The following is a 15,249-nucleotide window of genomic DNA, read 5'->3' on the forward strand; positions in this document are numbered from 1 at the left end:
AATTGAAAGTTCGAACTTACACAAAGCAATGATATAGAATGACAGCGAGCAAATCTTCCCTAAGGTTGGTTAAAGGAATTGCAGAAAGATGAACAAATTCTCTTTTCAATTCTGTGAATGAAAAATGCTTGTGTACAAGAAGAACGATCAGATAAATAAAAATCTGTCTAGTATATATACGTACCCGTGTGGAAATAATTTAACAACTTCTATCTGAACACTGAATTAGAATGAGGGAGGAAAAGAGGAGCCATAAACGAAATCCCTCCTGCTCCCTGAAATCTTTATCAGCATAGGTAGCACCTCTTTCATGTTTGGTCTAGCCTGCGGTGCCTCTGCTGTGCACCATATTCCAATCTTCAGTAACTCACACATCTCCACTGCTCCATCTGCTAACCCAGACCCCAAAAGCATAACTGGTATCACTGCTCTACCTACTCTATTTCGTGCACTTCCCAATACCCTTCTAGCCCATTCTACGAGAGATTCTTCCCCACCATCCACAGCTCGCCTTCCTGTTGCCAGTTCCATTGCCAATACCCCAAAGCTGTATACATCGCCTTTCGTTGTAGCTTTCCACGTTTGCCCGTATTCTGGTGCAACATACCCAACTGTGCCAGCCACCATTGTGCTCACATGGCTATCTCCAGCATCAACAAATCTTGCTAGGCCAAAATCTGTGACTCGTGCCTTACCATCTTTATCTAGTAAGACATTGCTAGCCTTAACATCTCGGTGAACAATTGCAGGATGGCACTCATGGTGCAGGAATACTAATGCTCGCGCTATATCTATCGCTATATCAATACGTCTCCTCCACGTTAGCCTCATTCTATCAGACACAAGATCCTCCAAGCTTCCACCTTCCATGTATTCATAAACCAATATTTTCTCTGAACCATCAAGGCACCACCCGTAAAGTGTTACGAGATTTGGATGTGGCCAGCCAAAGCCATTTCCACTTAGGACGTCCATTTCAGCTCGAAACTCTCTTTCGCCTTCAATTCCTTCCCTTTGCAGCTTCTTAACTGCAACTTGTCTTCCATCTGGCAATACTCCTCCATACACCGTTCCAAATCCTCCCTTCCCAAGGATTCTGCACTCTGAAAAATTGCATGTTGCCTTCAAAATGTCAGCATGAGTAAATGCTGTTTTGTGCAAACGGAAGACCTTAGTAGTATCTGACAACCATGGAGATGAGTTGCCTGAACTTGATGCCAAGTCATGCAAGTATCTAGTTTCCTGCAAGAGATGTCCTCGCGAGTCTGGCCGACTTTTCCCTAACTTCCATACTATGAATGTCAGAACTCCACACACTAAGAAAGCTAGAGTTATTATTAAGAGCGCCAAAAATCCAGCCCACCTTATATGGTCTCCCTTATTGCGGTCAATCTTCCTATTTTTGGGTGGAAAATCCGAGGAATTGTTGATAAATTTAGGAAGCACCAAGAGTGGATCACCAAAGTAAGAATCTTTCTCAAACGTAGCCAATTTCCCAGTTGATGGGATCACGCCAGAAATCAATGGATTGTATGAGATGTTGAACTTGTTGAGCTCACTCAAGTTGTTTAAAATAGTAAAGGTGCCAGAGAAATTATTGTAAGACAAATCAAGATTCTGCAAGCCCTTGATATTACCAATTTCATTTGGAATTTCCCCTGAAAACCCATTCTTGCTGAGATTTAGGACTACAAGCGGTAACTGTCCAATCTGCGGAGGGAGAGTCCCATTAATCTCATTGTAACCCAAATGCAGTAAACTAAAGCTCTGCATCTTACCAATATCTCGAGGGACCTTACCAGAAAGCTTGTTCCCACTGAGTTGAAGATAACCTGAGATTTCAAGTGTTCGCATTGTAGTGCCTGCAGCAAACACTGGGAAAAGGCCAGTCCCTCTAAGCATCCTATCCCATATGCTTCTGCAACTCTTCCGCGTAAGGATGGTATAGGCAAAACTGAATGGAGGATAGTCTGCTGGAATCCACCTCTTCATTGCCAAACATTCTCCAGAGCCAGCTATGATGCGTTCATTCTGCAGGTTTGAATGGAATGTTGGTGTTGGATCTCTGCCTATATTCACCAGTTCAGCTGGGATACTCCCAGAAAGCTTGTTGTTGGCAAGGTTTAACCACATCAAACTACTGCAGTTTCCCAGTTCTGGAGGAATTTCACCTGTTAGAGAATTGTTTGCAAGCATTAACCACAAGAGTGAAGTCAAGTTTCCAAGTGAAGTTGGTATAGACCCAGTTAGGCTGTTGAAGGAAAGATCAAGAGCTTGGAGGCCTGTCAAATTCCCATATTCTTTAGGTATGCTGCCATTGAACCGATTATAAGCAAGGATCAAGTATTTCAAGCTTGGCATTTGAGAGATTTCAACAGGTAATGGACCTGAGAAATTGTTAAAGCTCAAGTCTAATCGAACAACATTGGGTAGCTTGAGAACCCCAGAAGAATATAAGCCACCAGTATACGAATTTCCATGTAATACCAGAAACTTAACCTGTGTGAATCTCCCAAAAATCTCCTGTATATCACCTCCAAAATTGTTTCTGCTCAAATCCAAAAAGGCCAAACTGCTCAAGTTCAAAAGAGACTCTGGAATCACCTGAGAAAAACTGTTGTTTCCCAAGAACAAAGCTTCAAGACCAGAAATGGTGCCTATCTCAGATGGAATTTGTCCGGTGAATTTGTTTCCCCACACATTCAAATTGATCAAATTCCTACAATTTGAGATCTCTTTTGGGAAGTCACCAGTGAAATTGTTTTCTGACAGGTCGAAAACTTCCAGGCTACAATTCTCAGAAATACTTGACCCCAAAACTTCTCCAGTAAGAAAATTCTCAGACGCTGAAAATTCCTTCAACCTCGAGAAACCAGTCCATATTCCCCCACTGAAAAAATTCGAGCTCAAATCAAGGTATTGCAAATTGAAGCACCCATCAAAGCAATTATCAATCCTACCAGTGAAGTTATTTCCTGAAATATTCACCACAACTAACTTGTTACAGATTGCTGGAAAGGTGGACTGAATTTCCCCGAAAACCCTATTCACGGACATGTCCAGAGTTTGCAAATTATTCAAGCCAGTCAAGTTGAGCTCCCCCTCCAGCATGTTGTGTGAGAGATTGAGAAAAGCCAAGTTTTGACAGGTGCTCAAGTCATTTGGAATCGAACCCCTGATATAGTTTTGAGAAAGATCGAGGTGAGAAAGAGCTGTCAGCGAAGAGAAGTTGTTATACAACTCTCCAGATATGTTGTTTCCAGTAAGGTTGATGCCACTAACTCTTGAACCAGAACCATCATTTGTGCAAATGATTCCAGACCAGTTGCAGGGGTCAAGGTTGGTATTCAGCAGGCCCCATTGGGAATACTGTCCTCGGTTTATTGGGTTCTCCTGTTCCAGAAAAGTCTTGAGATTTAGCAGGACTTCCCTGTCTGTATCCAGAGAATCTCCAGCAACCACTTTACCTGCAATCAATTAATTAACAGAAAAAAAGATTCTGGTTAAAAGAATCTTCCTCGGATAGGGCCAAGATTCCCACAACATTTTTCTGGGAATCTGGGATTCTAAAAACGATATTGTCATCGGAAACTGGTAACAATGTTAATATTAAAAGCCCAAAACATTAAAAACTATATAGTCATCATCTAACACGAGGAAATAAAAATAAATATAGAATAGTACCTGTAATCAAGATTAAGAAGACGAACAATACAGCATGCCAGAAATCAGTTTCGTCTTCTGGCATTATTAATCTTGACAAAACCTTTCTTCTCCTTCTCCTCCTCCTTCTTCTTCTATATAAGTTATTGTTGTTGTGGAAAGAGAATATTATTCTTACTGTTCACAATCCCATGAAAAATAATCGCGGGCTACAAGCAAATGAGACTATAGACATTCGAAAAAATGCTAAATATAAAGCACACGAATGTCGTTGGGAGTACAATGCCTGCCACTAGACCAAACCAAACTTGAAAGAAATGCTTGCTTGCTCCGTTTCTTCTTCTTCTTCTTCTTCTTCTTCTTCTTCTTTTGTTAATTTCTACAAGTGATGTAATATTGATCAAAGAATGGTGTCTTGTCAAGTAACAGTGTTAAGAGGTTGTGGAGGTTTGATCTTGTGATGGAATATGTTGTGCAGTCCTAAGGTGGAAGCTAAAGAAGGAAGAGGCTTTGAAGCAAATCAGGGGCCTCTGAGCCTCCCTTGTTGACTGGTTCAAGTATGTTTTGGCCATGGGTTTCAATTTGATCCAACAATGCCAAGCGATGAGCTAGTTTAGTTTATATGCTTATCTCCCCCCCTCTCTCTCTCTCTCTCCCTCTCTCTCTCTCTCTGTATATATATATATAGAGAGAGAGAGAGATTTTGCTGGTTGAATTTAATGGGTTTTCTTTCTTTTTCCTTCTTTGTACAAGTTTGAAAAACCAAAACACAGTCTTTTAATATATTATTGCAGCTATAATTTTAATATAATTATAAATCTTTGAATTCTTGCTTTGAAACAATTTCAACAACTATATATTGTTCGTCTTTCACGTGATGGTGATTTGCCCAACATTATTCTTATATTTGCTAATTAATTAATTAATTAATTACAATTAATATTGTTATCTGTGAAATTCAGATCCAAGATTTCGACTTTGTTCTTTCTTTTTTTATGCAATTAAATAACTTTTTTTAGATTATGAAAAATTAACTTTATAATATATTTTTTAGTTTTATTGTTTATATTGTAGAATTAACTAAGTTGCTATTGAGTTGGGGAAATAATCACAGGAACCAAACAAAGAATGTACCTTCTATAGTTGTTTTATTTATATTTTATTTTTAAATAAATTATTAATATATATGAATATAGTGATGGCTATTAATAAAATAAAATCTATTTTATTAAAAAAAATAAACACAGAACTTTAGTGTTTATTTTGATATCGCATTTGGAGGGTCGAAATTATTTTTTTAATAGAAACATCAATTATTAAAAAAATAATTAAAAAAATTATTTTATTATTTTAATATTTTATAATTAAAAATTATTAAATTTAATTTTAAATTATCTTTTAATATCTTTTAATTAATATATTTAAAAAAATAATTTTATCAATCGTAATTTCAATAGTAACAACAAATAAGCTTTTAATCTTCTAACACGAAGTTCCATCCAAGAAGACGAAATTGTCCACGTCAGACCACTTTTGTCTCCTCTACGCGCAGAAAATGGATGGGATAACGAGAGACACATTCATAATAAGAACTCAAAAATTATTACTTTAAAATTTTGGATTGAATAATATTTATATATTAATTTAAGTACATAATTAAAATGTATATATATTTTTAATTATTTGATCTCAAATTTTAGAATCTAAGTAATAAGATAGAGAGTAAAACTACTAATCAATTAAAATAATATTTATAATAATCAATTAAAATAATATATGATATTACAAGTCCAATCACTCTCTCTCATTTTTTTCTTTTTATTTTTTTTTTATATTCCACATGTATCTATAACCTAATAAATCAGAACTAATCTCATTCACGCCGAATCAGCTCATTAAGGGGTAAAGCGTTCTCAATAAGTGTTTTCTCTATGCACGAAAATTGAACACTCTACCTCACTTAAAGAATGAGAATGTCAAACTATTCATATTAAATATCCATTAATATCTTCTTTACTTTTTTTACTAGTATATATATATATTCTAATAACATCTTATACTTATGACTTGAGAAATTAAGACTTTATTTGATTAGGGTAAGTTTACTACAGAGAGTAAAAAATTCAACCTGTTTAGTTGTTATTTTGACTAACTTTCTAAAAAGTAAATGAAACAATCTCCTTCAATTTAAATGAAATTAACATTTTAGAAAGTAGAAAGTTTATATGAGAGAAAGCCATCACTTGTGGAGATGTCACCTTTCAGCAAGTATTAATCATACGAGGAAATCAAAATCAAATTGATGGCTCAAATTGCCAACCATTGTGTAATTAGCTTTTTTTTTAGGTGTGATAGTTATTTCTAGTTGGTAGTTATTTCTAGTTGGGGTTGTTATAAAATAAAACTAATCCTATTGAAATCTTTGCATTTTACTATTTTGTTTATCATATATGTAATATCTGGAATTTTATAATTATTTGAACTGTAGAGAAGTTAGGGATCCGAGCTAGAGTTTGGCTGATTGGACTTAGATTAGATTTCTTGTAGGCTTCAAATGGACATTATAATTATTGTGGTGGGCCTAAGGCCCTGTGTGTTGCTATTACTGAGTTTTCTTACGGGAGGATTAGGTCCAGTTATAAGGGAGACTGCTGAAATTTCGGCACTTTCTTATGAATTATTATTACTTATTTAATTAAATTAATTGGTTAATTTTATCAGTCTTTTCATAGATGTCAGTGTGCATATTTAGGTGATCGGTGCCGGCCGTCTTCTCCTTCCAGCCGGACCAGCTGCAGTCAAGTCGATCAGTCAGTGAGTAGATATTGATTTTATTTATAATTTCAATATTATTATATATTTAAGGTATGCCTATGCATTCACTTATAAATATAAGTATATAGTTAAATACTAGGTATACCTTGTATTGCATTTTATAAAATTACTGTGGATGTCGCCTTAAGGTAATTTGGAGTTGTGTGCGTGTGTCTGCGTGATTATGGATATGGATAGGACGAGTAGTAGCGGTTGGAGCTTGACTCGCTGGGACTAGATCATTTTTGTGGATAAGTCGGGGTAAGTATGGCTTTGAGTTGATTTCGCTGAACCCCGCATTTGGATCATTAAGAGAAAGTCCGGCTCATGTTGATCTTGCTAACAGAGGTTGGAATTAAGAGAACTGTATAGAGAATCAACTCCCATATATATATATATATATATATATATATATATATATATATATATATATATATATATATATTTATGTGATATGGTTGATGTGACACACGGGTGTGTGAGTGCTCCAAATTATCTTTTGTGCAGATACTATTTGAATTGTTTGGAAATATGTGTGTATGTTGCATTTCATACATAGAAATACATTAGGCTTAGATAGTTATAGAAATTGTATTTAAAATCAATATCTTACTCTGAGTCAAACGCCCACTCCTATTCAATCATTTTTCCCCAGGTGACAAGTGGATTCTTTTTGTAAATAACCTGCTTCCTTTCTCACAGATTTACCAGCAACAGCTTATTTGTATTTCATTTTCTTGTTTCAAAATTTAGAACGCCGTATGTGCTAGTAGTGTTCTAAAATTGTTAGGACTTTAATAATTTAATTCTTTTGAGCTTGTAAACATATTGTGGGTGTGTTTGGATGTATGAGATGAGGGCTTATCTTAGATGAGAGAGCTAAGCTCCCATTTGATTATTTATTTGCTTTGATGATAGTGAGGGTGAGTTGAGCTCTCAAAATTCAGTTATTTTGTATTTCTAGGTTGGGCGAGCTAAAAACTCTCCGTTTGATAGTCCAATTTATGATTAGACTCTATCAATTTATTTTTTTGAAATTGGACTTTGATTATGAGTTTTATGTTTGGGCTCATAACAATTAAGCTTACTACTGGCTTTGGAGGCTTTATACTGATCCAAATCCTAATATCTGTTCGGCCCAGAATTTGGATTGTGACAATATATGCTTTCCAGAAAGTTATGGAGTAAAACTAAATAATATTTGGGGTAGAAGAGATAATTGAAATATATATAATTGATTGATTTGATAAAATTTACAAACAAGAATAATCAATACTAAGATGGTCAAATTATATTCCCCTTAAAAGTCTTGGTTGGCAACTTGCCATTAATTAGTAAACACCTTTATATTCTTAGATTAAATTTTAGATATGACTTTATAAATTTGAATTGTAACTCATTTCGTATATATGATTTGATTGAAATAAAAAATAAGATATGTGATAGTAGTGATGAACAACGCTTCTGTAGTGTGGATTAATATAAATATTATATTTTATGCCATTTATGAGATATTCAAAAAACATATTGTATGTTGCTTTTCTTTTACTATAATGAAATTTTTTCTCTCGCCTTATCATGAACGTAAATTTTACAGTCAAATTATGTAAATATTATATTATTTTTTTTCTCTTTTTATATTTATATTGTGTGATTGTATGATTGTGTATATTTTAAATTTGCGTGCACGCTAGAGCAGATCTATTATAAGAAGAAAATTTTTAATAAGGTATAATTATAAAAAAAAATATTTTTTCATAATTTTTTATTGCTTTAATCTCACCTATCTTATTATTATATTTATTATAATTCCTATTTACACATATAAAGTTAGCGCGAAGCAATAACAAATAATAATATTTTTAAATAACATTATCATGTGATGTAAATAAATAAATAAATAAATAACAAATATTAAAACTAGAGGAAAATAATAGCTAACATCCATAAAGATTTAGCATAAGTTTAAAATAATAATAATAATAATAATATATTAAAAAATTAGTAAAATAGAAAAATTTTCATAATTATGGTATAAAATAATTTATTTTTGACAAAATAAAAAAAAAATGAATTTAATATATACTACCGCTTAATATAGCTCAATTAGTTGATATATCTTAATCTATTTACTACATATGCATGACTCACATTTTAAGAATAAAAAAATTAGGGTTGAATGTTCACAACATCAAATTTTGTTTGGGTCAAATTTCAAGTTTGATCAAAGTGATTAATTGTTTGTTTAATTAATGCATGTCTTGGTCAAGATAGCATGGCCATGTGATGTACATGATCTTTAGACAATTCTGGACTGCCCCCCAATGGCATGACTTGATTGCTAATGCTATAATAATAATAATAATAATAATAATAATAATAATAATAATAATAACAGAGAAAAATATTGTTCATATAAGATTTAGTTTATTTTATAAAAAAAATAACTTATATGTGATAAATATTTTATATGAAAAATTTTTAGTTATTTAGTTAAAATGTTAAATTAATGATATGTGGCTATATAATGCATAAGTACTTTTATATTTTAATAAAATTATTAAAGTCTTAATAATAAAAAATAATTTTTTTTTTATAAAAAGAGAAAGTCATTTTCTTTGAAAATGACTTAAATTTTTCTTTTAACTAAAAAAATATTTTCTATTAAATTATTTTATTGAATGCCATAAATACTAAAAAATACAGAAAATTTTTTTCAGGAAAATATTTCCTTGAAATAAATAGAGCCTAAGTATGAATTGATCTACTTGCATAAAGCATAAGATTTTTAAATTTAATTGATCTCTCTATTTTTATATATTTTAATTTCACTTCTTCCTCATTAACTTATTTATGTATATAAAAAATACTCACTTACTAAATAAAAGTATGATAAAGTTACCAATGATTTTAACTAATTCAAAATCTCAGATCAATTTGAAGGGATCAATCAATTTTGAGTGATATATATATATATATATATATATAAATTTTGACCACTCATAAATTTAATTATTAGTGGGATAAATTGAGCAAATAATGGGTCTGATTTTGAACTTTTTTTACTTACGTGGCAAAGTTTGGTTGGCCTAGAGTCAAAATTAAAGATTATGAGAATGCAAAATGTAGACCAATGACCTTGGGTCTTTTTCCACCATCAGAAGTTTCTTTCATCGGTTTTGCTTGATTATTGAAATTGGAAGAAATGTATTTTGTTTGGGGGAGGAATTGGACTTCTTGATTCTTGAAATTGCAAGAACCGTTCAAACGACTTGGTTTATTTTAATTTAGTTTGATTGTACTGCTTATTTTTTTATTAATCTGGGCCTGGAGTTCCATCGAAGGAGGCTTAATTTCTGTCAGGAAAGGTAATGAAGAGAAGACCCATAAATGAATGTTGCTAATAAGTGTCCCATTCCAAGGCCCATTAACATCCCAAGAAAAGGATGCATCCCCTGGTGCAAATATGCCACCGAAATGCATCTTCAGCAGACAACCGCTTGATTAGCACTATGAATACAGAACATAGATAGTCTTAATACAAGCAAAATGACTGAGGACCATGATTATCAAACTTTGATTTATGCTCAATGATATTATTTAAGAGTTCACGTCCAAAGATTAGTATTCCATGTTCAGAACCTTACCCAATGGCTGATAATTTGTTGGTGTTTTGTCGTATGAGGAAGAACCATACTCCCTCGATAATGATTCTTCCCTAAGCGCAGCTAATGCAGCCTTTCTTCTCTTCTTCTGTTCTCGCCACTTTCTTAGCTGATCTTCAAGTGCTAATTTGGCTCTCTCAGCTGCTTCAGCTCTTGTAACTGCCTGTTCGGTACGAGTCCTGAACTCTGAAACTTTCGCAGTTGCAACTTCCAATTCTTTCTTGAGTGTCTCCAATTCATTCCTGTTCTCTAACCGATTTAAGTCTTTTGCTGCAGATTGGTTGACCTTCGCAGCCCTACTAATCAAGGACTCGTACTCTTCTAGCGAAATTGTTATGTTTCGATCATTATCATCTCTACTTTTTTCAGCTTCTACAGCGTAAAAAGATTTCTCATACCCGGTGCCCACCAAGCTAATGTCAAGGCGTTCTTCAGCTGCCATATCTGATCCTTGTTTTAACCTTTGATTTTCTTTCTTGGCTTCTTCTGCTTCGACTGCTAGTTCCTGAACTGCAAGATGTAGTCCTGATTTAACATTCCCAGCTCTTGCGTCAGCTGCCTCTGCTGCTGCAATTTTTGATCTTCCTTTATGAAGCTCAGCTTTCAGCAACGATATCTCAATATGTGCATCATTCTCTCTTTCCGTGATTTCTTCCATTTCAGATTTTACCTTCTCCAACTTATCTGTGAGCATTTCAACCTCGCAGTTCAAGTGAGTTACCTCATCATTTGCATTCTTCAGTTCTAGTTTTAACTGATTCATTTCATTTTCCAGTTCCCCAATATAAATTGCTTGATCAGAGTTCTCTTTCTCTTTGCCTTTCAAATCTGCTTTTAGCTGGTTCAAATCATTTATGACAACAGAAACAGCTTTGTCAGATGACCTAAGTAGTTCATTTGCTTGATTGAGTTCCACCTGCAGCGAATCAATGAACACAGACTTGGCCCTTAGCTTATTTTCCAATTCTTGCATCATTTCCTGTAGTGTTTTCATGTCCTCCAACATTTTTTGTGTTTGAGCTTCTGTATCTGATGCCTCCTTTGTCTCTGCATCTTTCTCAGATAAAGTTGAGAACTTAACCGTTTCTGCAGCCTGTTTTGACAGAAAAACAGCTTCATTGAGGTCAATAACACGCTTTAGAAGCTCTTCAGCTCTCTCCTTTTCCATGTTGGCAGCAGATTCCATCAGTTCTGCTTGCATCAAGGCCTTTAGCTTTGCTTCTGTGGCAGCAGCAAGTTCCATTTCCATACTAAGCAACTCTCCTTGCGCAGCCTTCAGTTCACCTAAAACATGTGAAAGCTGCTCCTTTATTTTTCCAGATTCTAAAAGTTGATCACCCATCTCCTTTATCTTGGCCTCAAGTTCATCGATCCGAAATCTAGCTTCTCTACGTTCTTCTAAGCAGACATCTCTCTCAACCTCAGAATTCTTCAACTGAGTAGAAAGTTCATCAGCTGTTTTCTGGTAGTGCTCCAATTTATGTAACAGCTGCAAGTAGGCAGCGTCTTTGGCTTCCAGCTGCACCTTGTAATTAGCCAAATCCTTTCGTAGTCCTTCAAAATCCTTCTCTTTATCCATCTCCTGCTGGTAGAAGGAAAAACATCAGAAAAAGAAAAAAGCTCATAAAAAATTGGTAAATATTTTCTACATGAAAAAAATCTCACATCACCGCTGCAGCCACTGCCAGGCCGGTGTTTCCTCTGTTCACTCTTTTCTCCAAACATGGTCAGTGCAACCTGTACAGGTTCAATAGGTTTGGTATCAATCTCGCCCATATTTTTGCACCCACAAAAAAAGCCAAGCTATAGAGCTAATCTGCGACAGATAAAAGCTGCATTAAAGACATAGCTGATAATGGAGACCAGGGAAAATAAAGAAGAAGAAAAAGTACCTGAAATTTTGCTTTAGAAAACTTGGAAATGAGGATTGATGTATCTTAAATCTGTGTTCCGTATTTGGTTGGTTGGAGAAAACAAAGAGGGAAAACTTTGTCAGAATTGGACACCGTACAAGATTTGTCGATAAATCTAGGGGACAATGCCTTGAAGTGATCAATTTCAAGTTTACAGCTATTCTCATTCTTTAATCTTTGGTTGCAAGAAAACCATGTTTTTGTTCTTGACTTCTTGTGTTTCGAGGGAAAGTGGCAACCGGCAACAAGTAAGCACCTGAGCAGTCAGATTAGGGGTGTCAATTTTATGCACGACCCGAAAATATAGAGTTTAAATTAGGCTTATTCGTGTTTGTGTTGAATTCGTATTGACTCATTTATGACACGGTTATAACAGGATTTAATATTTATATCACGTGTCCACTAACCCATTTGACCCATGTACCCACTTATATAGCATGTTAAATGGGTTAAGTCGTGTCAAATCATATTAAATGGTTATTTCGTGTTAAATGAGTCATATCATGTTGAATACACCTAATACAATTTAATATTAATCGTGTTGTATTATGTAACCCGTATAATAAAAGAGTCGTGTTCGTGTTTAAATTTTTAACATAATTTATTAATCGTGTTGCATTCGTATCTATCTTAATCGTATTCGTGTGTCACATATTGATACGACACGAACACGACCCATCAATCCGAATTGCCACTCCTAACTCCTAAGTCCACTTTGTTTATAAAAAATTTCACGGGCTTTTGTTGCCTGGAGGGTCATTATTGGCCCAATGGGCTGAAGCCCTTGATTACTATATATCTTTATTTTTCCTTCAAACTTGACTACTATATATCATTCTTAATTTTTTGTTATTTATTTTATAGTAAGACTCAAATTTCTTAATCGTATTCGTGTCACATATTGATACGACACGAACACGACCCATCAATCCGAATTGCCACTCCTAACTCCTAAGTCCACTTTGTTTATAGAAAATTTCGCGGGCTTTTATTGCCTGGAGGGTCATTATTGGCCCAATGGGCTGAAGCCCTTGACTACTATATATCTTTATTTTTCCTTCAAACTTGACTATTATATATCATTCTTAATTTTTTGTTATTTATTTTATAGTAAGACTCAAATTTCTTAATTGTATTCGTGTCACATATTGATACGACACGAACACGACCCATCAATCCGAATTGCCACTCCTAACTCCTAAGTCCACTTTGTTTATAAAAAATTTCACGGGCTTTTGTTGCCTGGAGGGTCATTATTGGCCCAATGGGCTGAAGCCCTTGATTACTATATATCTTTATTTTTCCTTCAAACTTGACTACTATATATCATTCTTAATTTTTTGTTATTTATTTTATAGTAAGACTCAAATTTCTTAATCGTATTCGTGTCACATATTGATACGACACGAACACGACCCATCAATCCGAATTGCCACTCCTAACTCCTAAGTCCACTTTGTTTATAGAAAATTTCGCGGGCTTTTATTGCCTGGAGGGTCATTATTGGCCCAATGGGCTGAAGCCCTTGACTACTATATATCTTTATTTTTCCTTCAAACTTAACTATTATATATCATTCTTAATTTTTTGTTATTTATTTTATAGTAAGACTCAAATTTCTTAATTGTATTCGTGTCACATATTGATACGACACGAACACGACCCATCAATCCGAATTGCCACTCCTAACTCCTAAGTCCACTTTGTTTATAGAAAATTTCGCGGGCTGGAGGGTCATTATTGGCCCAATGGGCTGAAGCCCTTGACTACTATATATCTTTATTTTTCCTTCAAACTTTACTACTATATATCATTCTTAATTTTTTGTTATTTATTTTATAGTAAGACTCAAATTTGAATTTGTCACACAGATCAAACTAGACATTTTGTCAATTTTTTTTAAATAGTAATATTTCACATTTAAATCAGAAGTGATATTTAAGTAAAATTCCTCCAATTTGAACCCTAAATTTTGCATGCCTGGGAACATTTTTTTCAATAGCAGTTGAAATGAAATCTATTACAAAGATAGCTTAAAACGAAAATGTGACATACCTGGGATTGGATGGAAAAGCTGATTAAAGGCAAGCTGCCGTGTAGTCATTATTGAAGATTGCACCCATATGTTGTGCTGTCTTTGTCTCTCTTGTCTTCCAAATTAATCTTACCTTATTATCATTTTAATTATCAGTCAAGCATCAAACTACTTTTTTTTTTTCCATCTCTTAATTATTAAAAATTGCTGTCTCCAGATCCTATCATTTACATTTTCAAATCAAGCTTACACAATGTTTGCCCCTTTTGCTACATGTGAAAGATAACTGAGAAAACAAATAAAAGAATGACAAAAATTAGCAAAATCTAAACATGATTATGCAATGTTTTCATTAAAATATTCTAATTAGGGTGGAGAATTCTGGTTTTTAATCCTCACATGGTAGAAATGAAAAGTATATATTTTTCTAGGAAATAAGAAGGGAAATTCAAATTCAAATTTTTATTTACATTAAAAGGTACAATTATCACCCAATTAAGAGGATAGATCTCCTTTGCAGTTAGAGGTGAGCATTCGGTTCCAACCCAACTAAACCAAACCGAACCGAATTAAATTATAAATATCGAATTTTAAATTTTAGAAATTGAATCGAACCGAAATGGGTGAAAAATTGAATCAAACCGAATCGCTCTATTTCTGTTCGGTTTGGTTTAAACTGATCGATTTTGATTTTTGATTGATTTTTTAATTTAGACTTGATTTTCAAGTTATTTGGTTTAATTTTGACTTTGGTTTGAAACTAATAACCATTAATCAATGAAATTAAACAATTAATATATATATAATTAAATATAATTCATAAATTTCCCATAAAAATAAATCAATTCAAAAATCGATTCGGTTTGATTTGATTCGATTTGAATATATAAATTACTATTCAGTTCGGTTCGGTTTAACTAATTTTTTTCTCTTCAAAACCGAACCAAACCGAAATAATTAAAATTTTTATAATGTAAAATTGAACCGAACCAATTGAAATTTAAAACCGAATCGATTGAACTGAATTGACTTGATTCTATTCAATTTTGAACCCAATTCTGCTCAGCCCTATCTGCAGTATTCTCTGTTCTATGGGTGAGAGACACGGAGAGAGAGTTGGGAGACGAGAGGTGTGAGTAGTGACGAAGAAAGGAAAAAG

The 15,249-nt window shown here is 33.7% G+C and overlaps 2 protein-coding genes across 2 annotated transcripts; both read right to left on the reverse strand.

Moving 5' to 3' along the window:
* Positions 1-134: 134 nt before the first annotated feature.
* On the reverse strand, positions 135-4,279 carry LOC110639182 (probable LRR receptor-like serine/threonine-protein kinase At1g74360). The gene is made up of 2 exons (XM_021790019.2): positions 3,685-4,279; positions 135-3,467 (listed from the first exon to the last, which is right to left on the reverse strand). Exons 1-2 carry the CDS (start codon positions 3,746-3,748, stop codon positions 226-228), a joined length of 3,306 nt encoding a protein of 1,101 aa, XP_021645711.2. The 5' UTR covers positions 3,749-4,279; the 3' UTR covers positions 135-225.
* A 5,613-nt stretch (positions 4,280-9,892) lies between these two features.
* LOC110639199 (protein WEAK CHLOROPLAST MOVEMENT UNDER BLUE LIGHT-like 3) lies at positions 9,893-11,952 on the reverse strand. The gene is made up of 2 exons (XM_021790044.2): positions 11,808-11,952; positions 9,893-11,724 (listed from the first exon to the last, which is right to left on the reverse strand). Exons 1-2 carry the CDS (start codon positions 11,916-11,918, stop codon positions 10,099-10,101), a joined length of 1,737 nt encoding a protein of 578 aa, XP_021645736.2. The 5' UTR covers positions 11,919-11,952; the 3' UTR covers positions 9,893-10,098.
* Between the last annotated feature and the right edge of the window lie 3,297 nt (positions 11,953-15,249).

Source organism: Hevea brasiliensis, chromosome 13 (assembly GCF_030052815.1).
Source record: "Hevea brasiliensis isolate MT/VB/25A 57/8 chromosome 13, ASM3005281v1, whole genome shotgun sequence".
Lineage (NCBI taxonomy): Eukaryota > Viridiplantae > Streptophyta > Magnoliopsida > Malpighiales > Euphorbiaceae > Hevea > Hevea brasiliensis.